The sequence below is a fragment of the Heterodontus francisci genome, chromosome 18 (genome assembly GCF_036365525.1).
Source record: "Heterodontus francisci isolate sHetFra1 chromosome 18, sHetFra1.hap1, whole genome shotgun sequence".
NCBI lineage: Eukaryota > Metazoa > Chordata > Chondrichthyes > Heterodontiformes > Heterodontidae > Heterodontus > Heterodontus francisci.
Window position 1 is genome coordinate 57,727,740 of NC_090388.1, and position 27,849 is coordinate 57,755,588.

A 27,849-nucleotide genomic window follows, 5' to 3' on the forward strand; every position below is an offset into this window, starting at 1 on the left:
TACATAAGCCTCTGCCTAGCCTATTTCTATATTCCTACTTATACCCCATACCACTTACTATTCCTCTTTTGCAAGCAAATAATCCTCTCTTAAAACATTTTATAGACTCTACTTCAAGAACACATTGTGGTAGAGAATTCCATGGAATAACCAGCCACCCTGTAAAGGAAATTGTTTTGATTCTTCTGTTTTACATAAATGGGTCTCAATCTTACTGCAGTTAAAGCCACAGCTTGTTCTGCTGTGCTTTCCATCAGGTTCTCTTCTTCACTGAGCGGGTGTGCCCTGATTAACCCCACAGATTTTCCCTTTAGTTTCCAGCAGTCAGCATTTAAATGCCCTGCTTTATTACAATGGAAGCACACAGTTCCCTGGGTCTCACTCCTACTAACAGCACCTTCCTTTTTGGCTAGAGGAGGGCACCCTTTGTCTCCTGCTTTTCTTTTCCTCCCAGGACTGCTTGGGCTTCTATCACCTTCCCACCCTCTGTCCTTTTTGGATTTGTGGGGGTCATTGGGAAAGGTTTTCCCCTGGGAAACTGACTTATAAATGAGAGCAAACTCATCTGCCAGCACTGCAGCTTGCCGGGCTCTATGAACATTCTGTTCCTCTGCATGTGTCTTTATGGAGAGTGCGAGAGAGTTTTTAAATTGCTCAAGCAAAATTACTTCTCTGAGATTTACATAGCTGAGCTGTACTTAAAGAACCCTCAGCTGCTTATTTCTCTCAAATTCTAGCTAAGTTTGATCAACTTGCTTCTTGAGGGGTCTAAACATTTGACGATAGGCTTCCGGTACTAACTCATATGCCCCGAGGATAGCATTTTTTGTCAGTTCATAATTTGGTGAACTCTTATCTGACAACATGGAATAAAGCTCATGGGCCTTTCCTACTAATTTACTCTGTAACAACAGAGTCCAAGCCTCAGCTGGCCACTTTAACTGCCTTGCCAATTTTTCAAAAGACACAAAAAATGCTTCCAGGTCTCCCTCATTGAATCTTGGGATCAGTTGGGAAAGTTTTAACAATTCTGTACCCAGCCCTGAATTACGCTCCTCCTCCTTCTGAAGAAGGGTCACTGAGCTGAAACATTAACTCTGCTTCTCTCTCCACAGATGCTGCCAGACCTGCTCAGTGTTTGCAGCATTTCTTGTTTTTATTACGCTCCTCCACATTGGCCATGCTTTCACTTGTATCTTTGCTTGCAATACCCTGTCGGAGTCTACTTCTAACCCTGTTTCTGCTTCTTCAGATTTAAGGGAAAAATGGTTGGCCACTAGCCTTAGGAGTTCAGACTTCCTAGCTTTGCCACGTACAGTGATCCCACACTGCTCAGCCATTTTCCTCAACTCCTCCATAGACAGTGCTTTTAACTTGTCCCTAGTTACTTCACCCTGGCTTGGGGAGCTACTAGCTTCAGTCTCAGACATGTTAGTATTCTAACATACACAACCACAAGAAAACCTGTATTGAAATCATTTTTCTTTTGTTTAGGATCAATTTGACTTCCCACTTCCAATTTCTCATTTGTCTGTGGGCCAAATCCAGGATGGAAGCACCCAAATTTCTGTTACGACTAGGTGAGAGGGGTCTAGGGGTTTCCTCTCAGCCTTTGTCTGGGTTAACCATAACAGGGTTTAATTTTTAAAAAAATGTGATTTAGCTCCTACTTAGTGGGTTCACCACTTTCCAATAGTAAGGCAAATAAATCAATTCAGACAGGTTTTCTTAGATTTAAACAAGGTAGAAGTTTATTAATCTTAAACTCTAATCCGGTTAAAGACTAAGAATATGTGATGCGACCACGCTAGCATGCATACACGATAAACACACACGCAGATAGAGACAGAAAAGTAGAAGGAATAAAGGGGAAAAGTTTGAGGCAATATCTGGTAGTTACAGTCCTTTAAGTTCAGTGGTTCTTTGGTTGCTGGTAAGTCTTGCAATAAATTGGGGCCCAGTTCACGCTTCAACTTGTTCCGATGTAGAAGTCTTTCCTCTCTTGAGGTTTACGTGTCTTCCGTGGGTCCAGTAGCTTGGGAGTAAACGAGAGAGAGAGAGAGATGCTTTCTTGCTCTAGCTTCAGTTTTCATAAGCCTTCTCCTTTTTCTGTGATACAATTCAAAAAACCCCAGGTTGCTCAGCAGGTTAGTCATGTGACTAGCTGGTTTGACCACTTCTGTTTGTGGATTCTGCCATCTTAGCAGTCATCCTGTAATTGAGCTTCCTCACCTTCAATATCTGGTGATCGCAGTCCATTTTGGGTTAAGTGGACCAGGGAATAGTCCTTTGTCTCTCCAAGAACTATCTGTTAGTATGCAAATGTTTTTCCGCCAAGTGTCTGGTGATTTTTTTTTAACAAGTCCTTTCTTCACTCCAGCAACAGTTTAAAATCAATGTTCATATGACAAAATTAATATGCCGCATCTTGGCAGTTGGAGGTCTGCATGACAATAGTTACATTAGGAAAAAGGGTGGTCAGGAGCAACATGGGCTCCTTGACAACAGATAACGGTGACATTGTCAATGAAAATAAGGAAATGGTGAACACGTTGAAGAATCACTCGGTGTCAGTATTTAAAGTAGAGGAAAAGGTCAGCATGCTGGATACCCCAAGGAAACTAATATTGAATCAGGGATGGGGACTCACCAAAATTTACATGAAGAACAGTAATGAAAAGAATAATGGCACTAAAGAGTGACAAGTCCCTAGGTCAGCTGGTTTATATCCTAGGATTTTAAAGGAGGTAGGTGAGAACATTGCAGATGCCCTAACTATAATCTTCAAAAGTTCTCTTGAGTCAGGAACCATTCCTTTAGATTTGAAAAGTACACATGTAACTCTGCTATTGAAGAAAGGTGAGAGAGGGAAACCAGGAATTATACATCAGTTAGCCTCACATTTGGTGGGAAATTATTAGAAACTATCATTAAGAGTGGAGTGACTGATCACTTTGAAAATTTTCAGCTGATCATACAAGCACACAAATTAGGAGCAGGAGTAGGCCATTCAGTCCCTCGAGCCTGCTTCGCCAATGGATAAGATCATGGCTGATCTGATGTGGCCTCAACTCTACTCTCCTATCTACCTGCTATAACCTTTGACTCCCTTGTCAATCAAGAATCTATCTTACTCAGCCTTAAAAATATTCAATTATCATACCTCCACTGCTCTGTATGGAAGAGAATTCCACAGATTAACAACCCTCTCAGAGAAAAAAATTCTTCTCATCTCCGTCTTAAATGGGAGACTCCTTATTTTTAAACTATGTCCCCTGCTTCTAGTCTGTCCCATAAGGGGAAACATCCTTTTAGTATCCATCCTGTCAAATCCCCTTAGGATCCTATATATTTCAATAAGATCGCCTCTCATCATTTTACACTCCAATGAATACAGACCCAACCTGTCCAAACTTTCCTCATAAAATAACCCCTTCATCCCAGAAATCAGTCGCGTGAACCTTCTCTGAACTGTTTCCAATGCAATTATATCCTTTCTTAAGTAAGGAGATCAAAATTGTACACAGTACTCCAGATGTGTTCTCACAAATACCCTGCACAACTGCAGCAAAACATCCCTACTTTTATATTCCATTCCCCTTGCAATAAATCAGAGAGAGCCAGCATAGATTTGTATAGGGCAGTTTATGCCTGCCGAAATTGATTGAATTTTTTGGAGCGGTCATAGAGTCATTACTACACAGAAGGAGGCCATTAGGCCCATCAAGTCCATGCTAGCTCTCTGTAGATCAATCCAATCAGTCCCATTCCCTCGTTTTAACCCCATAGCCCTGTAAGTTTATTTCCCCTGGCCTTGTGAAATCATTCATCATCTCTGCTTCCACCACCCTCGTAGGCAGTGAGTTCCAGGTCATTACTACACACCACATAAAAAAGTTCTTCCTCAAATCCCTCCTGCATCTCTTGCCCAAAACCTTTAATCTGTGGGGGTGGGGGCAGGGGGAGGGGTGGTGGTGGTGGGGGCAGAGATATGTAATTTTGCATTCTGTGAATAAACTGACTATCAAGAAAAGGATCTACATCTAGCTTTATTCTTCACCATTTGGCTCGGATCTGTTTAACATTGGAGAGGAACATTTTAGATCTGTGAGAACTCTGGATACACATGTAGTCCACTAAAGCTACAGCCTATCAGAAGAATCTACAAGAAAATTCCCAGTGAGTTATTCTAGAGGTAAGGGATGGAATTTTACGTGGTAGCAGAGGCCCTGCCTGCTGGCTTAAAAGTCGGTGATGAGCCTGCATCTGCTGGGCCTGGAAGCCAGGCAGCAATTTTGTGTGGCCTATGCCCTTATTTGGCCTCGGGTGGGACATCTTCCCCTCTGAGGTAGGAGTCCTGCCTCCAAGAGCTGCCAGCCAATCAATGGGCTGGCAGTTCTTCAGTCCCAGCAGAGCCACTGAGAGTGGTGGCCACTGCTGGGACTGGACCCACCATGAGCAGAAGCATTGTTGCAGTCCTGATAAAGGTAAGTGGGGCTTTGGGCCTTGCTGGGGACAATTGGCTAGACCCTGGTGAGGGGGATGGGGGCTGATCAGAAGGATGAGGGGAGGTGCTGAAGTGGAGGTAGCTTGTGCTGCTGTGGGGGTTGGGGGGCCTCTGTAGGTCACACTTCACAGGTTACCTCATCAGGTCGCCCCCCCCTCCCTGGGACTGCAAGGAGGCTGCCAGGTTTTAACAGGTGGTCATCTCAGCTGATGAAGTGCCTGGCTGAGGAGGAGGCCCTAAAGTGACATTAATTGGCCACTTAAGGGCCTCAATTGGGCTGGGGCGGGTGGGCCGTTATTTACCTCCCCAGCTGCTGGTAAAATGGCAGTGGTGGCAGGCAGGTGATGGGAACGGCACCCCCCACCCCGCCTCCCACTTGATTTTATGCAACCCTCCCACCTCCAGCCTGCTTCTGGGGGTGCAAGAGAAATCAGTCATAATTCTGTTTGTTCACAGCTGTGAGCAATTTGTATGCAACAAACACTTTACCATTGTACTACAAACTCTCAAGGGCTCAACATTTCCTTATACTGTGAGCCCAGCTCATTTCCAGCCATGGGGACTCTACTCTTTTGGCCGATAGATGAAAGTAATTCTTCAGGAGATGATGGGGAGAAATTCATTCTGGCACTCTGCAGATTTATGTTGATATCATTGAAGAATGCCTCACAAGCTACACAGGCCTATGGTGCTGCCTGCTCCAGTGAATCAACATAAGCCTGTCTAGCACTGCTAGGACTGGTGTTACGTGAATGAATTTCTCCCCCATCGAGTCAAAACAGACAGTACTTAAGTGAATGGGACAGGTGGTGATCAATGACATGGCAGCACCATACTACATAGTCGGAAAAGTGGTTAAATGCCTTGGCATTTTACCAAGGAACAATAAAGCTGGGAAATAGCTCACTTGTTCTTCATAATCATTAAATTTACTCTTGGCTTTACAAGTATTCTGGTCTATTAGAATCATAGAATCTTTATTGAAGGAGGCCATTCAGCCCATTGTGTCTGTGCCAGCTCTTTGAAAGAGCTATCCGATTAGTTCCATTACCCTCCTCTTCCCCCATAATCCTGCAATTCTTTTTTCCTTTTCAAGTACAAACACATTCAACTCCTTTTTGAAAGTTACTATTGAATCCACCAGCCTTTCAGGTAGTGCATAACAATTCGCTGTGTAAAGAAAATCTCCTCATCTCCCCTCTGGTTCTTCTGGCAATTGAATCTGTTTATTCTGGTTACCAACCCTCCTGCCAGTGGAAACATTTTCTCCTTATTTACTCTATCAAAACCTTTCATGATTTTGAAAACCTCTATTTTTTTCCCAAAAATATACTTTATTCATAAAAATCTGTTAAAAATATACATTACAACACAGTTCAAAGCAGCACCAAGTTGACATTCCAAAAAGTGCAAAGGAAATCAGTTTTCTTCAATACAGGAGTGAGTTGCCTCACAACCCTTACGTTCCATTTTACATCCAATGTACATTTTACATCAAACCCATATTTGGTGTATACAGCTCGAGGGGTTTCCCATGGGTCCAGCCCCTCAGTTCACTTTGGCGGGAGGACCTAACACTGTGGTCTTTCCCCATTGAGCCTTTGCAGCAGCTACCCCAAGCTTTAGTGTGTCCCTCAACACGTAGTCCTGGACCTTGGAATGTGCCAGTCTGCAATACTCGGTCGACAACGAGAAGACCAGCATGTTTCGAGCAGACCAAACAGCATCTTTCACCAAATTGATGGTCCTCCAACAGCCGTTGATGTTTATCTCGGTGCGTGTCCCTGGGAACAGCCCACAGAGCACAGACTCCTGTGTTACAGAGCTGCTTGGGATGAACCGCGGCAAAAACCACTGCATCTCTTTCCACACCTGCTTTGCAAAGACACATTCCAGAAGGAGGTGGGCAACTGTCCCTTCCCCACCACAGCCACCTCAAAGGCAGCATGCAGAGGGGGCGAGACTCCAGGTGTGCAGGAAGGATCTGATGGGGTGGGCCCTTCTCACCACCAGCCAAGCTACGTCTTGGTGCTTGTTTGAAAGTTCTGGTGATGAGGCATTCTGCCAAATGACTTTTCCCGTAGGGTCTTGAGGACATTCCGTGCAGTCCACTGCCTGATGGATTGGTAGTCAAAGGTGTTTTCCCGCAGAAACTTTTTCACGAAGGATAGGTGGTACGGCACAGTCCAACAGGATAGAGCGTTACGCGGCAATGTGACCAGACCCATCCTTCGCAACACCGGGGACAGATAGAACCTCAACACATCGTGACACTTGGAGTTTGCGTACAGTTCCCAAAGAACTTGGCCCCACTCTTGCCGTGGTTAACTTTGGCTCCCGAGGCCAGTTGGAACTGGTCGCAGATGCCAATCAGTCTGGGAACGGCAGTGGATCTGAGCAGAAGACAGCGACGTCGTCCATGTACAGGGAGGCTTTTACCGGAGTGCCTCCGCTGCCTGGGATTGTCACCCCTCTTATGCCCACATCCTTCCTAACGGACTCGGCAAAAGGCTCGATACAGCAAACAAACAAGACAGGGGAGAGAGGACAGCCCTGTCTGACTCCAGATTGGATCGGGAAACTTTCTGATTCCCACCCATTGATTGAGACAGCGCTACTGACGTTTATGTAGAGCAGTTTGATCCAATTGCAGATTCCCTTCCCAAACCCCATTTTGGAAAGCACGTCCATCATGCAGGTGTGCGATATCCTGTCAAAAGCCTTCTCCTGGTCCAAGCTGATGAGGCAGATGTCCACCCTCCTGATGCATACATAGGTGATCGTATCCCTGAATAGCACGAGACTATCGGAGATCTTTTTGCCGGGTACAGTGCAGGTCTGGTCAGGGTGAATCACCAACTCCAGAGGAGACTTGACCCGACTGGCATGACTTTGGACAGAATCTTGTAGTCAACATTAAGCAGTGAGATGGGCCGCCAATTTCTGATTTCCGCCCTCTCCCCCTTCCGCTTGTAGATGAGGGTGATGATGCCTTTCCTCATGGATTCTGACATGCTGCTGGCCAGAAGCATGTTCTCGTATACTTCCTGCAGGTCTGGGCCGACCCAGTCCCACAGAGCCGAATACAACTCAACCGGTAAGCCATCGCTTCCGGGAGTTTTGCTCGTCTCGAAGGACCTGACGGCGTTTGTCAGCTCATCCAGAGTTAGCTGTTTGTCCAGTCTCTCCCTCATGCTAAGACCTCCGTGATAGATGACAGGAAGGACTGGGAAGCCGTGCTGTCCATGGGCTTCACGTTGTACAGCTCAGCATAAAAGGATTTGCTGATCCTTAGTATGTCGGACTGCGAAGACGTTACCGAGCCATCCTCTTCCTTCAGGCTGCTGATCACAAAGCTCTCTCCGTGTACCTTTTGGAAGAAGTAATACGAGCACATCTCATCCTGCTCAACGGAGCGGACTCTGGATCAGAAGATGATCTTGCAGGCCTCCGTGGCAAACAGCGAGGCCTACTGGCTCTTCACCTCTTGGAGATCCTCCGTGACCTCGACTCCCATTGACTGCAGCCGGAGCAGATTTTGCATTCTTTTCTGGAGCCAGGACATTTCTCTCTGTCTCTCTCTCACCCTCTGAATGCCTTTGAAGATAAAGAACCTCTTGATGTTCTCCTTGATTTCCTTCCACCAGTGTCTCAAAGAGGGGTTTCATGGTTCTCCAACTTTTGTAATCCCTTTTGAGTTCCTCAGCGTTCTCTGGGGTTAGCAGTGTAGCATTGAGCTTCCATGTCCCCTTGCCAACCCGCTGGTCATCCTGAAAGTGACAGTCGGCCAGTAAGAGGCAATGGTTGGAGAAGAACACTGGCTTGGCGTTGGTGGATCTGACCGTGAAAGAACGGGACACAAACAGGAAGTCAATCCTGGAACAGGCAGACCCGTCTGGTCTTGACCATGTGTATCTACGCTGCGCTCCGTCTGCAGGGTTGCTGAAGACGTCGTGCAGCTCAGCACCTTTTACTGTTTCCATTAGGAATCTGGATGTAGTGTCCGCTTTGCTGTCGTTCCTGCCGGATCGTCCAGCTGCATTAATGATGTAGTTGAAGTCACCGCCTAGAATGACCGGTTTGGATGTTGCCAGTAGCAGTGGGAGCTGCTGGAGGACCGTCAGTCACTCACTGCCTTGAGCCGGGGCATACACACTGATCAACCAGAGCGGAGCATTGTTGTACATTACATCTGTTACGAGGATGCGGCCACCTACCACCTCCTTAACTTCGGAGATGATGAGGTTGCCTCCCCGGAGCAGAATACCCAGGCCAGAGGAATGGGAATCATTACCCCCTGACCAGATTGATGGCCCGTGGGACCACCATCGCGACCATTGCCTGAAGGTGCTGAGGTGCGGTATTCCACACTCCTGCAGAAACAGCAGGTCGGCTTTGACCTTGACGAGGTAGTCCAAGGTTGAAACACATCGCGTAGTGGATTTTATTCTACGCACGTTAATCGAAGCAATCTTTCGACCCATTTTAAAGTTAGGTGTTGCTTCCCACGCCAGTTGTCCTTGCTAGGCCCAGTCCTTGGGTATGTTCCTGCATACCCATAGTGTACACAAACTGTTTCACATTCGTTGGGTTCAGAAACCCCTCCTGGTTTCTCATGGGGGGTTTGTTCCACTGGCGTGACATAGGGGGGCTCTTGTAGGCAGCAAGGCTTGGGCTGTCCTCTGCTGTTGGTGTCTTTCCCTTCTGTTCCTCCTGGAAGACATCACTGCTCCTGGCTTCCCGGAGCTGGAGGGTGCCAGATGCTTCTTTGCTCTCGGTGTCCTGGAGCTGGAGTGCGCTGGGCATGTCACTGGGTTCAGCGCTTTGGGTTTGGTGCGTGCAGGGCCCATCACAGCTTCCAGTGCCCTGGAGCTGGGGGACTTTATCTTCCAGCTCCTTTGAGTACTGCCGCTTCTTTTGCAGGTGCCATCGGTCCGGCCCTTCCTCATCCAATGAGGAGGAGCTGCTGTAGTCTGTCTCAGACGATAGCCTCCTCTTGCCACTGGTTTGGGTGGTGGCCTGTTCCTTTTTTGAAGATTTTTTCTTTGTGGTTTTCCTTTGTACCACTTGCCACTGACCAGTTTGTCCATCTGCTGTCTCCTCCTCCATTGATTCTGTCTGTGGAAGAATGGTTTCCGGGCACGGGGTAGGTGTTGGGTCGCTTGTTGCAGCTGCCTCCCCTGTCTTCTCCTTCTCAGGTAGACTTTCCTCGCAGCAGAGAGGATTGCTTGTCTCCCTCCCAGCACCAGACACATTCACCATTCCTTCTCCGGGCCTTTCCTTGGACTTTGCTGCCTGAGCCTAACTGAGGAAGCGTTTGGGGCAGGTTTTGTAGAGGTGGCCTGCCTCACCACACATGTTGCAGCACTTATTCTGTTTACAGTCCTTGGTCTGATGGCCTTCCTTCTTGCTGTTCTTGCAGACGACTGTGCTTCAGTTAGCTGCCACGTGACCAGATTTGCCAACTCATAGACCAAGAAGCCTCGACTTCCCCCGATAGCGAAGCTGGATGGAGGATGGATGATGGCTCCGTTGGCATTGACCTTCAAGGTCACCTTGACCTGCCGCTTGCTGGTCCAAATCCCAAATGGGTCCTTGACATCAGTGCTGCTGCCGGCCACCTCGACGTACCTGGCGATGAAGGTGAGTTCATCCACGACAGGAACATGGGGGTTTTAGAGGTGAATTGTCACCACCCGGTCACGTTGCGACGGCAGCGTGAAGAGTGGCTCCATTGTGAGGATCGAAAGCGGCGCCTGGTTTCCCCTCTCCTTGAACACCTTCAGGAACTTGATGCATCCTGCCACGTTCTTGAACGTCACGTTGAAATATTCACTGCTGGGGAAGTCCTGCAGGCAGAAGATGTCTGCAGCTTGGAATCCACAACAATCAATAAGGATTTTCTTAAAGAAGGTACGGTTAACAGGTGCACCTCCTTCCTTATCCTTATCCTTCACCATCACCCGAACAGGCCACTGATCATGGTTTTTTACCAGCCAGGTATGCCTTTTAGGAACTTGAACGTATTCATGATAGGGTTCCCCTTGTCCTCACTTTCCACCCCATCAGCCTCCATACCCAAATGATCATCCTCTGCCATTTACACCACCTCCAGCGTGATGCCACTACCAAACGCATCTTGCCCTCCCTTCCCCGTCAGCATTCCGAAGGGATCGTTCCCTCCGCGACACCCTGGTCCACTCCTCCATTACCCCCACCATCTCGTCCCCGTCCCATGGCACCTTTCCCTGCAATCGCTGGAGGTGTAATACCTGCCCATTTACCTCCTCTCTCCTCACTATCCCAGGCCCCAAACACTCCTTTCAGGTGAAGCAGCAATTTACCTGTACTTCTTTCAATGTAGTATACTGTATTCGCTGCTCACAATGTGGTCTCCTCTACATTGGGGAGACCAAGCGCAGACTGGATGACCGCTTTGTGGAACACCTCCGCTCAGTCCGCAAGCAGAACCGTGAGCTTCCGGTTGTTTGCCATTTCAACACTCCCCCCGCTCTCATGCTCACATCTCTATCCTGGGCTTGCTGCAGTGTTCCAGTGAACATCAACGCAAGCTCGAGGAACAGCATCTCATTTACCGATTAGGCACACTACAGACTGCCGGACTGAACATTGAGTTCAATAATTTCAGAGCATGACAGCCCCCCATTTTACTTTTATTTTTAGTTATTTTTTCTTTTTTACATTAAAATTTTTTTTTTTTGTTTATTTCATTTCATCTTAGTTTGTTCAGTTTGCTTACCCACTGTTTTTTTCATGTTTGTACTTGCTGCTGTTCAATCTTCAGTCTGTTAACACCCTATCTGTACTCATGCTTTGTCTTTCAACACACCATTAACATATTGTTTGCCTTTGCTCCATGACCTTTTGGTCAGCTATGTGGCCTTGTCCAATCTACACCTTCTCCTTTGTTATCTCTTGCCCCACCCCTGCCTCACTTGCTCATAACCTTTGACATTTCTAATATTTGCTAGTTCCGAAGAAGGGTCACTGACCCGAAACGTTAACTCTGCTTCTCTTTCCACAGATGCTGCCAGACCTGCTGAGGGGTTCCAGCATTTCTTTTTTTTATTTCAGATTTCCAGCATCCGCAGTATTTTGCTTTTACATTACCTCTACCATCTCCACTTTTACCGATATTTTCTCAATATCCTCTTCCTTAGTAAACACTGATACAACGTACTCATTAAGTATTCTAGCCTTTTACCCTGCCCCTCTAAACATACGTTTGGCCCCACCCTGCCTCTTATTACCTGCTTACTATTTAGAAACATAAAAAAATGAGCAGGAGTAGGCCATTCGGCCCTTCGAGCATGCTCCGCCATTCAATATGATCATGGCTGATCATCCAAACTCAGTAACCTGTTCCCGCTTTCTCCCCATATCCCTTGATCCCATTAGCCCTACATGCCTGTAGAAGATTTTTTGGTTCCCTTTTATGTTAACACTCCATGAAATGACAAAAGCCATAACAATTGAGGCAGGCATATTGGAGTATCCAGTGGTCTCAGACACCTGGGCTATAAAATCAACAATTTTGGGGCCATATGAGATGCTTTGATAGAGTGAATAGGGAGAAACTGTTTCCACTGGCAGGATGATTAGTAACCAGAGGGCACAGATTTAAGATCATTGGCAAAAAATCTAGTGGAGGGGTGGAAAGAATTACGTTTAATCAGCGAATTGTTATGATCTGGAATGCATTGCCTGAAAGGGCGGGGGAAGCAGATTCAACAGTAACTTCCAAAAGGGAATTGGAGATGTAATTGATAAGGAAAAATTTGCAGGGCTAAGAGGAAAGGGCAGGAGAGTGGGACTAATTGGTAACTCTTTCAAACAGCCAGCACAGGAACGATGCGCTGAATGGCCTCCTTTTATGCTGTCTAATTCTATGATCTCATTCAAGTGGCCAGCCTTTGTTTGTGAACGTAGGTAGCACAGATGAGTTTTACCATAGAGGGCGAGCTGACCTGAACCTGATCTTGTCCTCACCTGACATCCACCATTTACTGGAGTCACTGGATAGCAATGAGTGGAAGTTCAGGCTGATTTTTCCCCCCTCCTTATCCATTGACAGAGGTGGTAAGATCGGTTTTGTCACTTCTACTGCTGCCCTGAGTTCAGCTAACTCAGCAGTTGAACTTAGGACACTCCTGATTTTTGTAGCTCAGTGCTGCACTGAAGGTAGTGAATTTTGCTGACTGAATTATCAGTGGAGCCTACAACACTATTCAGTAAAAACTTCATGTCTTGTGTCACTGCGCCTGCACATGAAATAGAGATTCATATCAGCTGCTTACTAACTGATCTTCTAATAACTGCGGCTCTGCCTCTATAATTTGACAAAATTAAAGGAAAACTTCTTTATTGTAGGTTTTACTAACTGATTGCATTGGAATTTGATATCCATATAAAATGTTACTCTCAGGGTTAAAGACACAAGTTGACAAACTTGTTGGTGAATTAACTGCGCAGCAGGAGCAGTGCTGCACTGAAGGCCTGCAACCCCCACCTCACTGGCTGAGATCCCCTCAGGGTGTTTGGCCAGAAATCTTAGTCAGGATAATTGCTAAGGAATCTCTTCTGGAAAGGCCCAGACCTTCAAAGTAAACCCTGTGGTTTGTTTTATAAAAGAGTTGTGGTCAAAGGCAGTTTCAGTCAGGACTGCAGGAGAAAGAAAAGGAACGAGGGAACAGAGAAAACTGAGGAGGGAAAAGGCATTTTATTTGAGAAAGAACAGAATTCTGTACTTTTGTTCTTTTAAGTACCGTAACAGGAAGTTTTTTTTCCAGTTTTCCTGCCTGATGGATCTCCCAGCGCGAATCTCGATCATGTTGCTCAGTCTGTTGCTGTACAGCCTACAAGGTAAGAGAGATTGTATTGCAACAAGTACATTCATTACTCTGCTGTCTGGAACTATGCTGGCTGGCTACAAGCAGTCAGGAAACAGAGCTCCTTTGTTACCTATTTGAAAAGGACACAGATAATCAGATTCTTCTGGGGAAAATATATTAAGGAGTGTTTTGACATTTTACATACATTAATTAATTTAAAATTCCTTAAAATTACTGTATTTATTTTTCTTACTAAGCAATGAATGCAAGTGATTTAAACAATGGAATGTTTCTGTGTGTGATGATTTGTGACTATTTCTTCAGCTTTTAGTCTGGATTTCAGGATATATGTTCGGATTATTAGAGGCCCTGTGGAAGCACATTCCCAGCACTTTTATACATCAGTTGGTTAACTTGTCATTGTAACACAAATTAAAGTGTGCTTCTCTGGTTGCTACTTTTCAGAATTTTTAAACAGCTCAATAAACTTTTCACAGGACCTCACCATTCACTTTATATTGGGATCTAATTTAACAAAAGGTATATTTGCCTGTGAGATAACCTATACATTTTGTAAGTATCATGAGTATCTTGATGAAAATGTAAAAATCATACATTGCAGACTTTTAAAAATATACAGGTGGTTTTAACTTTTGTTAAAATTGTTGGTGTGTTGTACAAAATGATTGCTTTGTCAGGCTTTCCAGGAATTCAACCTACTTGCAGGGTTCTACATAATGATGATGTGACCCATTTAAGAATTCTAATACCAAGGCTGCAAGACCATGCTTGTTGCAGATATATAGTCCGTAAAGCTATTTGCCCATTGTACCAGTATTGCCTGTAAAGCTGTAGTCCCCCTCCATACCATATTGACTGTAAAGCTATTTGCCCCCGTTGCTGTATTGTTTGTAAAGCTGTTTGCCCTCGATAGCTGTAACGCCTGTAAAGCTGTTTGCCTCTTCTGGAGCTGTATTGCTTGTAAAGATGTTAGTTCCGATAGCTGTATCAAGCCTGTAAAGCAACAAATTGTCAAATGTGGTAATGTTGCGATGCATGTTATGGAACTCTGAGTTGCAATTCTGTTTGGCAAAGCCGATGTTTCCCTGAGGCTAACATGCCCAAGTTTGTTAATCTATGTAGAAAATTAATTTAATTATTGAAGTGGGCCAGTCATTGTGGAGATTACCAAGTATGTGTCTATCTTCTTCTTCTTCTTTGGCCTCCTTGTCTCGGGAGACAATGGGTAAGCACCTGGAGGTGGTCAGTGGTTTGTGGAGCAGCGCCTGGAGTGGCTAGAAAGGCCAATTCTAGAGTGACAGACTCTTCTACAGGTGCTGCAGATAAAATTGGTTGTCAGGGCTGTTTCGCAGTTGGCTCTCCCCTTGCGCTTCTGACTTTTTTCCTGCCAACTGCTAAGTCTCTTCGACTCGCCACACTTTAGCCTGCCTTTATGGCTGCCCGCCAGCTCTGGCGATCACTGGCAACTGACTCCCATGACTTGTGATCATTGTCACAGGACTTCATGTCGCGTTTGCAGACGTCTTTAAAGTGGAGACATGGATGGCCGGTGGGTCTGATACCAGCGGCAAACTCGCTGTACAATGTGTCCTTGGGGATCCTGCCATCTTCCATGCGGCTCACATGGCCAAGCCATCTCAAACGCCGCTGGCTCCGTAGGGTGTATTTCTGGGGATGTTGGCCGCCTCGAGGACTTCTGTGTTGGAGATACGGTCCTGCCACCTGATGCCAAGGGTTCTCTGAAGGCAGCGAACATGGAATGAATTGAGACGTCGCTCTTGGCTGTCATACGTTGTCCAGGCCTCGCTGCCGTAGAGCAAGGTACTGAGGACACAGGCTTGACACACGCGGACTTTTGTGTTCCGTGTCAGTGCGCCATTTTCCCACACTCTTTTGTCCAGTCTGGACATAGCAGTGGAAGCCTTTCCCATGCGCTTGTTGATTTCTGCATCGAGAGACAGGTTACTGGTGATAGTTGAGCCTAGGTAGGTGAACTCTTGAACCATTTCCAGAGCGTGGTCGCCGATATTGATGGATGGAGCATTTCTGACGTCCTGTCCCATGATGTCCGTTTTCTTGAGGCTGATGGTTAGGCCAAATTCGTTGCAGGCAGCCGCAAACCTGTCGATGAGACTCTGCAGGCACTCTTCAGTGTGAGATGTTAATGCAGCATCGTCAGCAAAGAGGAGTTCCCTGATGAGGACTTTCCGTACTTTGGTCTTCACTCTTAAATGGGCATGGTTGAACAACCTGCCACCTGATCTTGCGTGGAGGAAAATTTCTTCTTCTGAAGACTTGAATGCATGTGAGAGCAGCAGGGAGAAAAAAAATCCCAAAAAGTGTGGGTGTGAGAACACAGCCCTGTTTCACGCCACTCAGGATAGGAAAGGGGTCTGATGAGGTGCCGCTATGCTGAATTGTGCCTTTCATATTGTCATGGAATGAGGTGATGATACTTTGTAGCTTTGGTGGACATCCGATCTTTTCTAGTAGTCTGAAGAGACCACGTCTGCTGATGAGGTCAAAGGCTTTGGGAGATCGATGAAAGCAATGTAGAGGGGCATCTGTTGTTCACGGCATTTCTCCTGTAGCAGACAAAGGGAGAACAGTATGTCAATGGTAGATCTCTCTGCCCGAAAGCCACACTGTGCCTCAGGGTAGACACGCTCGGCCAGCTTCTGGAGCCTGGTTAAAGCAACTCGAGTGAAGACTTTCCCCACTATACTGAGCAGGGAGATTCCACGGTAGTTGTTGCAGTCACCGCGGTCACCTTTGTTTTTATAGAGGGTGATAATATTGGCATCGCGCATGTCCTGTAGTACTGCTCCCTCGTCCCAGCACAGGCAAAGCAGTTCGTAGAGTGCTGAGAGTATGGCAGGCTTAGCACTCCTGATTATTTCAGGGGTAATGCCATCCTTCCCAGGGGCTTTTCCGCTGGCTAGAGAATCAATGGCATTATTGAGTTCCGATTTTGTAGGCTGTATGTCCAGTTCATCCATGACTGGCAGAGACTGGGCTGCATTGAGGGCGGTCTCTGTGACAACATTCTCCCTGGAGTACAGTTCTAGATAGTGCTCAACCCAGCGGTCCATCTGTTTGCGTTGGTCAGTGATTATGTCCCCTGATTTAGATTTGAGGGGGGCGATCTTCTTGATGGTTGGCCCAAAAGCTCTCTTAATGCCATCATACATTCCTCTGATGTTTCCGGTGTCAGAGGCCAGCTGAATATGCATAGGTGTTGCCAGTAGTCATTTGCGCAGCGCCTGGCTGTTCTTTGTTCAGCGCTTCTGGCTGTTTTATGTGCTACGGATGTTAACTCGCTGGGGGCTTTCTTGTAGTTCAGCAGTGCAATGCACTTAGCGGCTATGACAGGTTCCAGCTCTTCAAAGTGAGATTGAAACCAGTCTGCATTCCGCTTCACACGTTTGCCATAGGTGGTCATAGCTGAGTCATACTTGGCGTCTCTGATGTGGGCCCACTTGGTTTCTGCATTCCCTGTGGGAGTGTTTTGGAGGGCTTTATCAAGTGAATTTAGAAACTTACATAACAGCTGTGGATGAGAAATTCTGCTCGTGTTGATGCGCGGGCGGCCCTTCTGCTTGGAGTGATGCAGCTTCTTTGGTTTGAGTCTAACCTTGCTGCACACCAGGTAGTGGTTGGTGTCACAGTCCGCACTGTGGAAGCTGCGTGTGATTTGAACGCTGTTTAAAGAGGCTCGCCTTGTGACAATGAGGTCTAGCTGGTGCCAACGACGTGATCTTGGGTGCCTCCAAGAAACCTGGTGACAGGGTTTAGTGTGAAAGAACGATTTGGTGATGCAGAGGTTATGATAGGTACACAACTCAAGCGGTCTCTGTCCATTCTCATTCATCCTTCCAATGCCATAGCGCCCAAGGCAGGAGGGCCATGAGTCATGGTCGGCCCCAACCCTGGCATTAAAGTCCCCCAGCAGGAACAGATGTTCGGTATTGGGGATGCTACTAATGATATTATGGAGTTCCTCGTCGAATTGGTCTTTAGCTTCATGTGGGGAGCAGAGTGTTGGAGCATAGATGCTGAGTAGGTGTACTGGACCAGAGGCGGTGAGCAGTTGGATGGACAGTATGCGTTCTGAGCCATTTGAAGGTGCCTCTATCCCTACCCTGCCAGTAGAAGGTGTAGTCTTGCTCTCTTAGAAATCCGCTCGCAGGGAGGCGCGTCTCCTGAAGTGCTGCAATGTCCACATTGAGTCTACTGAGCTCGTTGTTAATGATGGCGGTCTTCCGAGAATCGTTGATCTGTGTAAGGTCTTCCGACAGGCCAGGACACATAGTTCTGACGTTGCAGCTTGCAAAACGGACAGCTGGTACCTTCTTTCCTTTTTTTATCGTGCTGTTTGGTGCAGTGTTGCAGTCCGCTTTTCAGGCAATGACCCTGAGCTCCAAGCACCCATTGAAACAGGTGGACTGTGGCGGAACAGAACCTTATTGACCGGGGGCTGCCCGGTTTGAGGCTGTCCAGTGAGGTGCGATGACCTCTCCCACTGACAAAGGTAACCCGTGGCGCGCAATCTCTACGCCAATTGAGATGGACTTATAATCCGTAACTGCTGCCTTCCGTGTTGTTTCGGTCGCTGTGAGGCGACTATGGAGTGACCTCTCCATGGCGCATGCCTGGGCGAATGTATGGGGGTTGTGAGTTGCCCAAGCGTCAAAACCCCCCTCTCGGCCTTTCTGGTGGGGTCCAAAGGAGTGCAGAGGACAACGTTTGGCACCGGTATGGCTGCAGGAACTGCCGGAAACATGCGAAAGGTGACACATGACCACCTACGGGGTTCCGCTGCGGATTTTCTGTTAGGGTTTACTCCCTTAGCCTTGGACTCTCCCGAGATGCCCACAAGGCCGTGGGGTTGTTCGGGCCCCTGCTCAGGCATAGGTGGATGCCGGTGGGAGGAGGGGGTGCAAGGGGGAGGGGTGGAGAGAAGGGGGTGCGAGGGGGAGCTGGGAAGAGGGCTGCAGGGGGGTGGGGGTTGCAGGGGAAGGGGGTGCGGGGGGAAGATGGTGCGAGGAGGGTGCTGGGAAGGGGTTGCGAGGGGGGGAGAGGGGAGGGGGTGGGGGAAGAGGGTGCGAGGGGGGAGCTGGGAGGCGGGAGCGGGGGTGGGGGGAAGGGGGTGTAGTTCATAAAACATGTCATCAGTTCCCACCATTCCAGAAGACCTCGCTGTGCCTGGTGTGCTGGTTGTGTCTATACAAATCTATATATCAGTTTGAAAAATATTGAAGTCCATGTACATAATGACTTATTAATAACTGTTGGTGTGCATAATTGCATTTGTGAAGTTACACATTTTTGTAATTCGTTCATGGGATGTGGATGGCACTGGCAAGGCCAACATATGTTGCCCATCCCTAAATGCCCTTGAGAAGGTGGTGGCGAGCTGCCTTTTGAACCGCTGAAGTCAGTGTGGTGTTGTTGCACCTGCAGAGCTGTTAGGTAGGGAATGCTCTCATCATGTGTTATCAGGTTCTTGATATCTTGTACATGCTTTTTTTCTAATAATATTTGATTTAATTGCTTTATATATTTAATGTTATAATCTGTTCCCCATCTTCACACCAGCAATTATTCTGATACAACCTCTTTTGGTCAGGATGGTCTGAGCTGGTGCACTAAAATGGTGGTTGAGCTGGTGCACTAAAATGGTGGTGTTCTATGAGCTGGGCTGGTGAGGCAACACAACGAAGTTCCAAGGTGTTGTGCCATAAAGCAACATGGAAAAGGTTTGGACCAGCAGTTGGTGAACAGTAAGTTGCTGCTGTCAGGTGTGTCCACAGAATAGCAGTGTTGGTGCCAAGTGCCAGTAGAAAGCTAAGCTCTTGTCTTACCCAAACTCCCAGATCTGAGCATTGAATCTCAAGTACTGGGGGGAAAAACACTTAAAGTAGCCAGCCCTAATAAATCCATGTGCGGTTACATCCAGACTTACTGAAAAACTAAAGTCCCATCCTACTAGTAGTAAAAGGAAAGGCAAAATCTGTTTTGGTTCTGCTAATTAACACCCTAAGATATTTCAGCCTCTGGCCTCTTCCTTCAAATTATTTACACTGTTTCTCGGAAGAGCATTCCATGCCATTCCCTGTTGTGTAGAAAGACTTGCTGTACTCTTGGGTGCTGAAAAAGTTCACTTTTTTCACCTTTCTCTCCTGCCAGAATGCCAATTGCAGAGAGTTTTGTTGCTTTCCGAGGGTGTGCATCATTTGTACTATGATGATAAATCTGCCATCCTGAAGTACAGAACATGTAGTATTACTTGTTAAAGTTTCTCTGATTGCGTTTCCATATTTCAGTCTCTGGCTTTCACCCAGGCTGCTGGTATGCAATGTCTGCTGGTTCACAAGAAGCTTTCTTTGCTTGATAGCCACTAAGTGATATTGACGGTCAAATAATATTTGACCTCATAATTGTAACTTAGAAATTACAACTCTGAAACAGGCATTTGGCCTAACCAAGGGATATGCACACTTAAAGACACGTGGCTGCATATGGGGACAATTATTAGTTCAGCTGTTATAAAGTTTCACAATAAATTTTAAATTATTTGTCAACCCGATGGCATTGGGAAGAAGTACCAGGCAAAAATGAGTGAAAGGAAATCTAATGTGGAGTCACAGAATGGATTGTTTGTGAAAATGTTGAAGAGGCACTCAACCCAAGGCTGTCCAAATGCATGCAATTGTGTTTCATCCTTTGACACTTCAGGGCACCTCTCCAAAGGTCAGCAGTGCACTAGAACAGGCTCAGTCCTGTATATACATACCTGCAGGATTTGGGAGCAGATACATATGAGAATAGCACACTTTAAGGAATCTGACAATGTAAGATTGTGACAAAACTGACATACGTTTGCCTATCTTTGGCTTGGTAGTTCTTCCTTTAAATCTGATTGCAATACCAAAAGCATTTAAAAACCAGCTGCAGTTAAATCCCATGTTTCAACAGATGGTTTGTTGGCTCCAAGGCTATGGGCTCGAGAGAGAAGTCAAATCATGTCATTTAAATATAAACTGTTGTGTTTTTATATGTGTGACATAGCTCTTTTGAATTGAGTTGTCATTTATTGAATACTAAAGCTCCTTGGCAACTATTTTGGGGTATTTAAGTACATTGAATTGTTAAAATTAGAGACCTTCAAGAGATCAGGCCAGTGAAGCTTCCATTTTGGTGGAGAAATATAAGAAAAGAATCGTGTTATATAAAGTGTTATTTCAAAAAATGGTCACTCAGCATAGATATTGGAAACATTTGTTGTTTTCCTTTTGAGGTGCGCGATCGTCTAATTTCTACTACATTTATATGTTAAATTGCTATTAGTTATTCAATTGTTGATGGTTAAGTACATTTGCTTGACCATCCAAGTTTGAAACAAAGTTGTGATTTTATGCTGCTCTGCTGCTTTTTATAGACAGCAGAAAGATCCTGTGAAGGCATAGGATAATTCCAGGAGTTAAAATAATTAGCAGAAATGGGGTCTCTAATCATTATCATAGGCATGTTGCTGAAAGCCTGCTAGACATCAACATTGATGAAGATACTCTTGAGGTGATAGGGAGTCAGGATACAGCTATGGGCAGAATCTTATGCGACCTACAGGCAGGTTTGGAGGCAGGACAGGGAGGGAAATAGGAAAGGTCAATGTTGTGACGGTGGCCCGATGCATTCCATCTCCAGACAATGTTGCTGGAAGTGGGTGAGCAATAGAAGCGGCTGCCTGCCCGGCAGTGGTGGGTAGCCAGTAATGCCAGGATAATTAGGGGGATGGGCTGGACTCCAGCAGGATCTTCCTGGTGGTGGCGCAGTATGTGGCTAAGTGCCAAGTCCGACAGCTCAGTGGAGGCGGTCTTCCAAAGCTGATTGAGCCTGCACCTTCAGGAACACGCCCGCCGTCCTTAAATGAATGGGGCTTCTGGAGGCGGCCAAGGCTCCTGGAGGAATCCTCTTAATTTGCCACCTCTGGGAAGATCTCACAGATGGGCAGGACTCACAAACCATTGGGGACAGGACCCACATTAGACCCCAACGACAGGCCAGGCGGCTATTAGAGCCACAGTATCCATGCCCCAATGACAGGGCCGTGGGCAGGAAAGGCTGCACCCACGGCACAAATGAATGCACTGGAGGGGTTTGCCTTCTGCTCTGAGGGGCCTCTTGGCTTTGGCCCTTTTCAGTTTTAATTTTGTTGGATGCCTCCAAGGCACCTCCATTTTGAGGTGTCCTTACACTCTCCTTACTATCTGAGCAGCGCTCGCCACTACTGGTGGAACTGCAGCCTTCCAAAGCTGCAGGCCCTCTGATTGGACCTGCAGCCTCAGGAACCCGCCCACTGTCCTGAATTGTCAGGGCTCTCGGTCGTTTGTCCTAAAATTATTTTCAAACATGGTGTGATTCCGCCCTATTAGAGCAATCTAAATATGTAAACTGAAAAACTTAGTAAGAAAAGTAGAAAAGACCTAAAAGTGCTACAATGACTTTATTATGGTGTACAATGTTAGAAAATGTACCCATGTATTGAATAGACAATCTAAGGCTGCATGTCGTAAAATTCCACATTTACTGCTCACCAATACTAAGCCCTCACAAAACTTTACAGCTCTTTCATTGTATTCATGCATATGCAGGACTCAATATGATACACTTTGAAAATGTAATGTACAATTGAAGGCCATGCCACACTCACATCTTCGAAAAGCATACCATCTCAAGTCATTATAATATAATCCAGCTGCAAGGTATGTAGATACTTACTGAAAGCCAGTTAGGTACATGAACTTCTATTATTGCAATACAATTTTTCCGTTTGTACAACAAAATGTCACATCAAGGGCTCAGTGCTGAGCTGTAAATGGGCCTTCCTGGTGAAGTGTAAGTGCTGAACCATACCCAGGCTTCAGCTTTTTACCATATATATTAATCATTTGGATGAAGGAATTGAGAGTCGTATATTCAAGTCTGTGACACTATGTTGGGAGGCATAGCAAGTTGTCTAATGGGAGCAGGAGTTACAAAGGCACATAGCAGACTAAAGTGTGTGGGCAAAACTATGGCAGATATATTCAATGTGGGCAAGTGTGAGATAATCCAATTTGGATCCAAGAAAAACAATTTTGGATATTATTTTTAATGTTGAGAGAACATGAGCTATGGAGGAGCAAAGGGATTTGAGTGTTCATGTATGCAAACAATTAAAAGCTGATCCACAGGTACAAATGTAATCAAATTGGCTAATGAAATGTTGGCCTTTATCTGAAGGGGGTTGGAATACAAAATGAGGAAGTTATGCTTCAGTTGTACAGAGCTGTGATCAGATCCATGAGTACTGCATTCACTTGTGGGGACTACACCTCAGGGAAGAGGTTACAATGCAAATTCAAAGGAGTTTAAAGGTTAAATTTTGAGGATAGGTTGCATAAACTTAGTTATTGTTTTCTTGAGTGTAGAAAGTTGAGGCGCAATCTAATTGAGATGTTCCAAATGATAAAGTGGTTTGATAGGCTAGATACAAACAAATTATTCCCTGTGGTGGGGAATCCAGTAAAAGGGGGCATCATTTTAACATTAGAGCTAGGCTAGTTGAAATGAAATCAGGAAACATTTTTCCACAGGGTAGTGGAAATCTGGAACTCTCTCCCCCAAAATGCTTTGGATATTGGATCAATTAATGTTTTCACGAGTGATCAATAGATTTTTATTAGGTTAGGGTGTCGAGGCATACGGAGAAAAGGTGGATAAATGGAGTTAAGGTACATTCCGCCATGATGTCATATGGCATGGGGGAAACGATTGGCTGGAGGGATCGAATAGCCTACCCCTGTGCCTATATTTTTATGTTCCTATGTCACATCTCCTCTGACATTCCCATGTAGCTTTAATAAGCTCTATAATCTCATACACTGGGAGAATGGTGAATCTGTGCAACTAATCCTAGATGTAGCCAGACCATGCTCCTATCATTCTGCTGCAATCCTATTCCACCCTTAAGTTCCCGAATAGATGAATGCCAATCCTACCAGCATAAGGTGCTTGAAATGACAGTGGAATTGTCTTTGCAAAACTTAAAAAAGTAAGTGCAATACATCCAAAAAAACTTGCACCAAACTAAATTCATGAACTACAAACCAAAAAGACTCAGAACTAAACAAAGCTAAACATAGCCACTTTGACGTTGTGCCAAAATGCATCTAATAGTGACCTCCAGTGTGGATCTGCTAAAGTTTGTGGGGTCAGGGGAGATCACCTTGTTAGCATAACCTGGGTTGGCACACACACCACCAAGATCTCATCTTGGGAGACCACCTGCCAGGCCTGCCTGGACATTGTGGTTGTGTGTTCTATGCCTAGTGGGGAGGCCGTTCGAGGGACTGTAAATTAGACCTTAGTAAGGAAATAGCAGAGCCCTTTCGGCCTTTTTTATAAGAGGAGTGAAACATTTACACTCAACGTTTCCTATCTTCAAGGGTCCACAACACGAACCTTAGCTTCCCACCCAGGGAATTTGCTACTCAATGTTCTGTCAGGCTGGGTGTGAGGAAACTCTTGATCTAAGAGTCCCTGCTCATGGCAACACCCCTGTTATGCTGGTGTCTTTGTTGGAGATGAGCAGAGACTCCACACCCACAAAACTGCATGGTAAATGGCAGGGAATGAAAGGACCCAGCATTTCCAGATCCACACCTAACTGACAGCCCTTCCTCTTGACTCTCATCAGACTTAAGACAGGGGTTTGCTGGAATGGCCAGCTTTATGACCAGCTTTGAAAAGAAACAGGAAGTTCACAAATGAATCTATTTAAAGTATGTCTTCAGCAGTGACATTGATTTTCTGGATGAAACTACAAAAGTAATGACATAGAATGTAAATTTCTGTGTACTGAACTCCATGGTTAAAATGATTCTTACAGAAGTAATTGACTACATATCAAAGTAGGTTTCTGTTTTGTGACAATTAAAATATGTCTGTATACTTTGCTGAAATCGTTTTATGTCTGTATGGTAGTAATTAAAGCCAGATACAGATGATTGTGCAATGCAACCTTTGGTTCCTACTTCACAGACTGTGGATACTCTGTCTTCTCCAGTTACAGAATGTCCTTGTGTTGCCAGTTGTGCAGTATAGTCTGATGATAATCAAATGAACTGTAATAAAAGCTCTTGCACAAATTCCATGTGGCAATTTATTGTAGCAGTGCAACATCTTACTGATTTTATGATTCATTTTTGTGGTTTTACGGTTGTAGCAGGAAGGGGAGGAGAGGAATTTTTCAGTGAATGTTTACAGGTTGAATTCCAAAGTCACAAGGTAACCCCAAGGCAGGAATTTTAGATTGTTCAATGATTAACCTTCTGTTCTGATGAGTTGAGAGATGCTGTAATCACAGTACAGCCATAATCCTTCTAAGAGAATGCAGAGGTTTTTAAGGGTCTGGGAATGGTTGACTATGGAATGAGATGCCATGTTTCAGTTGACTAGGAATAGAGCTTCAACCTAATACATTTGTATTGTATTGTGTCATGTTAACTGTGACTTCAGCCACTTGCCCAATTACCTGGGAACGTGCACCTAAAGAACTATTTGACTGCATACACTAACTTTAGAAAAAAATCAAACTTACTGTATGTTCTTTGAAGTATTCAGGCTTTGGGTAAGAAATTTTCATGTAGTGTTATATATTAGTTCATTCTGTGGTGATAGACAATTAACTGACTATTCCAATACACTCCTGGCCCACCTCCCACCTTGCATCCTCCACAACTTGAACTCATTCAAAACTCTGGTGCCCATATCCTAATTTGCACAAAGTTCAATTCACCCATCACCCCTGTGCTCCCTGATTGACATTAGCTCCAGATATGGCAACACCTTGCTTATAAAATTCTCATCCTTGTTCATTATCCCCTTTTGAGCCTTGCTTCTCCCTATCACTGTAATCTCTTCCAGCCCTCCAACCCTTCAAGAGCTCTGCATTCCTCCAATTCTGGCCTTTGAGCATCCAGGATTTTAATTGCTCCATCATTGGTGGAGCCTTCAGTTGCTTGGGCCCTAAGCTTTGAAATTCCATTCCTTTGCTGCTCTACCTCGCTAGCTCTCTTTCCTCCTTTAAGATGCTCCTTAAAACCTATATCTTTGACTAACATGTCTTAATATCTCCTTATGTGGCTTGGTGTCAAATTTTGTTTGATGATGCTCATGTGAAGTGCCTTGGGATGTTTTCCTACTTTAAAGGTGCTATATAAATGCAATTTATTGTTGTTGTTGTTGTACAGTATCATACTGAACAGGTTAATTAGAAGACCAAGACTGCAAGTCTGTACTTGAATCAATCTGCCATCCTGGATTATTCAGCAAAGTGCAGTGGAAATTCATCATTAATGTTTGGCCATTGTACCTGTCAATCCCTGGTTACCTAGTCCCCTATAGATTTCAAATGTTACTAACCCAGGACCCAGAAGAGGCAGAAAATGCATTTTTTTGTGTTATCTTAGGTAACACAATGAGATATGTGGATTTTAGTTTCTTGAAGTTCTCTAGAAGGTATATTAACAGCTAAAACTAATAGATACAATACGGAGCAAACTATATACAGAACCTTTGTCCAGCGTATTACAGTTCAGAGTGCCTGTGGCTTATAGTCACAAGACTATATCCTGGTACTTAGCTCATTAGCATACTGAATTCTTAAAGGGACATCACTCTTAAAGCGATAATACAACATCCCCTTTTTTTTCCAAAGATAAATCTCGTATGCTACAAGTAAAAACATATAAAATAGGTTAATATCAAGATTAGTTAGAGAGGGCTAGAGATTATAAAATTTACAAATGTAAAGATAGGGATTGTAGAATTTACGAACGCAGCAACTTAAGAGTCCATATAAAAGTTCGGTGGTTTGACAACTCTTCCAGATCTTGTTACAGTATAACCTTCCGGTGATGTGGATTTTACCCTTGGCTGTTCTTGGTGTGCAGATGTGTTGTTAGTGTGTTGGTTGTTCTCCTGTTGTTCCACCACACCCTCATAGTCAGAGTGTCTTCTTTCGAGTGTGCTCTGCGCAATTGGGATATTGCACATTTCTCTCAATTGGCTTCGGTTCCTCCTCAACACTGCTCTTTTAGATGTTGTAACCTCATAAGACCTAGGCTCACTGCATACTTTGGATACCTCTGCAGGCAACCATGTTCGAATTGTGGGGTGTATGACCTGACCTTTAGTCCTATGTGTAGTTGAGGTAGTTCTGCCCTTGCATGTCGGTCATGCACTATCTTCATTCTCCCTTGTCTTTTGAACAGTGTCTCCTACATTTTGGATAATTTGGACAGATGATGGCTTGGCAGAGTCTTTCTCACTTGCCTTCCAAACAGGATCTCCGCTGGTGACGGTAAGCCCATATCCATAGGTGTAGCTCTGAGGTGTAACATGGCAACGTGAAAATCTTGTTTCGTTGTCCTACATTTCAGGATAAGTGATTTAACTGTGCGTACCATTTGCACGGCAAGACCATTAGATCTAGAGTAATGTGGTGAGGACATCACATGGTTTACGCCAGACCATCTCCACTGGTTTATGATCGGTTTCCACAGTGAACTGTTTACCGAACCAGTAGATGTGGAACCTTGAGATCCCAAACACCAGAGCAAGTGGTTCATGCCCTATGTTTGAGTAATTGGATTGTGCTGAGGATAGACTTTTGGATCCGACTGCAATTGGTTTGCCATCCTGCAGGATGCACTCTCCTAGCCCTTTCAGTGAAGTGTTAACTTCCAGGATTATCTTCTTCCTTGGATCATAGTACTGCAGGGTACAGGTTTCCACTGACAATCCTTACTTGAGAGACTCAAACATATGCCACACATATGGTATGTCTTTCTTTAGGAGCTCTCTCAATGATGATACTTAGTCAGAAAAATTTGGTATCTATGGTGCCAAGAAGTTGAAAAATCCAAGGCATTTCTGTAGATCTCCTTTGTCTTGTGGAGTAGGCATGTGCCTTACATCTTCGATTTTGTGTGGGTCAGGATGGATTCTGCAACCTTAATAGATAGAGCCAAAGAAATTGATCGGACTTGCATTCACCTTGCACTTCTTGCTGTTAAAAATGAGCCCTTTGCGACGAGCTACTGCCATCAGTGAATAGAGATTTTGTTCATGCTCTTCTTTGGTTTTTCCCATTACTGTGATATCATCGGGCAATGCATATACAGTCAGGCACATTTTCTGTAATTCTGTCCATATGCTGATGAAACAGATCTTGACTGACAGATAAGCTAAAGAGTAGTCTCTGGAAGTTATATCTTCCAAATGCTGTTCTGAAGGTGGTGATTTCCTGAGATTCCTTAGCTAGGCGTATTGACCAATATCCATATTTAGCATCCAACTTGAAAAAGAATTTGGTTCCTGTGAACTTGGGATTCAATTTCTCTAGTGTTGGAATCTTGTGGG

At 45.2% G+C, this 27,849-nt stretch overlaps 1 protein-coding gene across 4 annotated transcripts in view; it reads left to right on the forward strand.

Moving 5' to 3' along the window:
* Positions 1-12,588: 12,588 nt before the first annotated feature.
* Positions 12,589-27,849, forward strand: part of fbln1 (fibulin 1) — a 215,732-nt gene continuing 200,471 nt past the window's right edge. Inside the window, exons 1-2 of one of the 4 annotated variants that reach the window (XM_068050808.1) lie at positions 12,589-12,607; positions 13,318-13,390. In XM_068050808.1, coding sequence (XP_067906909.1) covers positions 13,330-13,390 — 61 coding nt within the window. In that variant the 5' untranslated portion in view covers positions 12,589-12,607; positions 13,318-13,329. Of the gene's footprint in view, positions 12,608-12,738; positions 12,760-12,800; positions 12,895-12,990; positions 13,391-27,849 lie in introns of those variants that run through there. The other 3 variants (XM_068050810.1, XM_068050807.1, XM_068050811.1) reach the window with 3 other exon arrangements.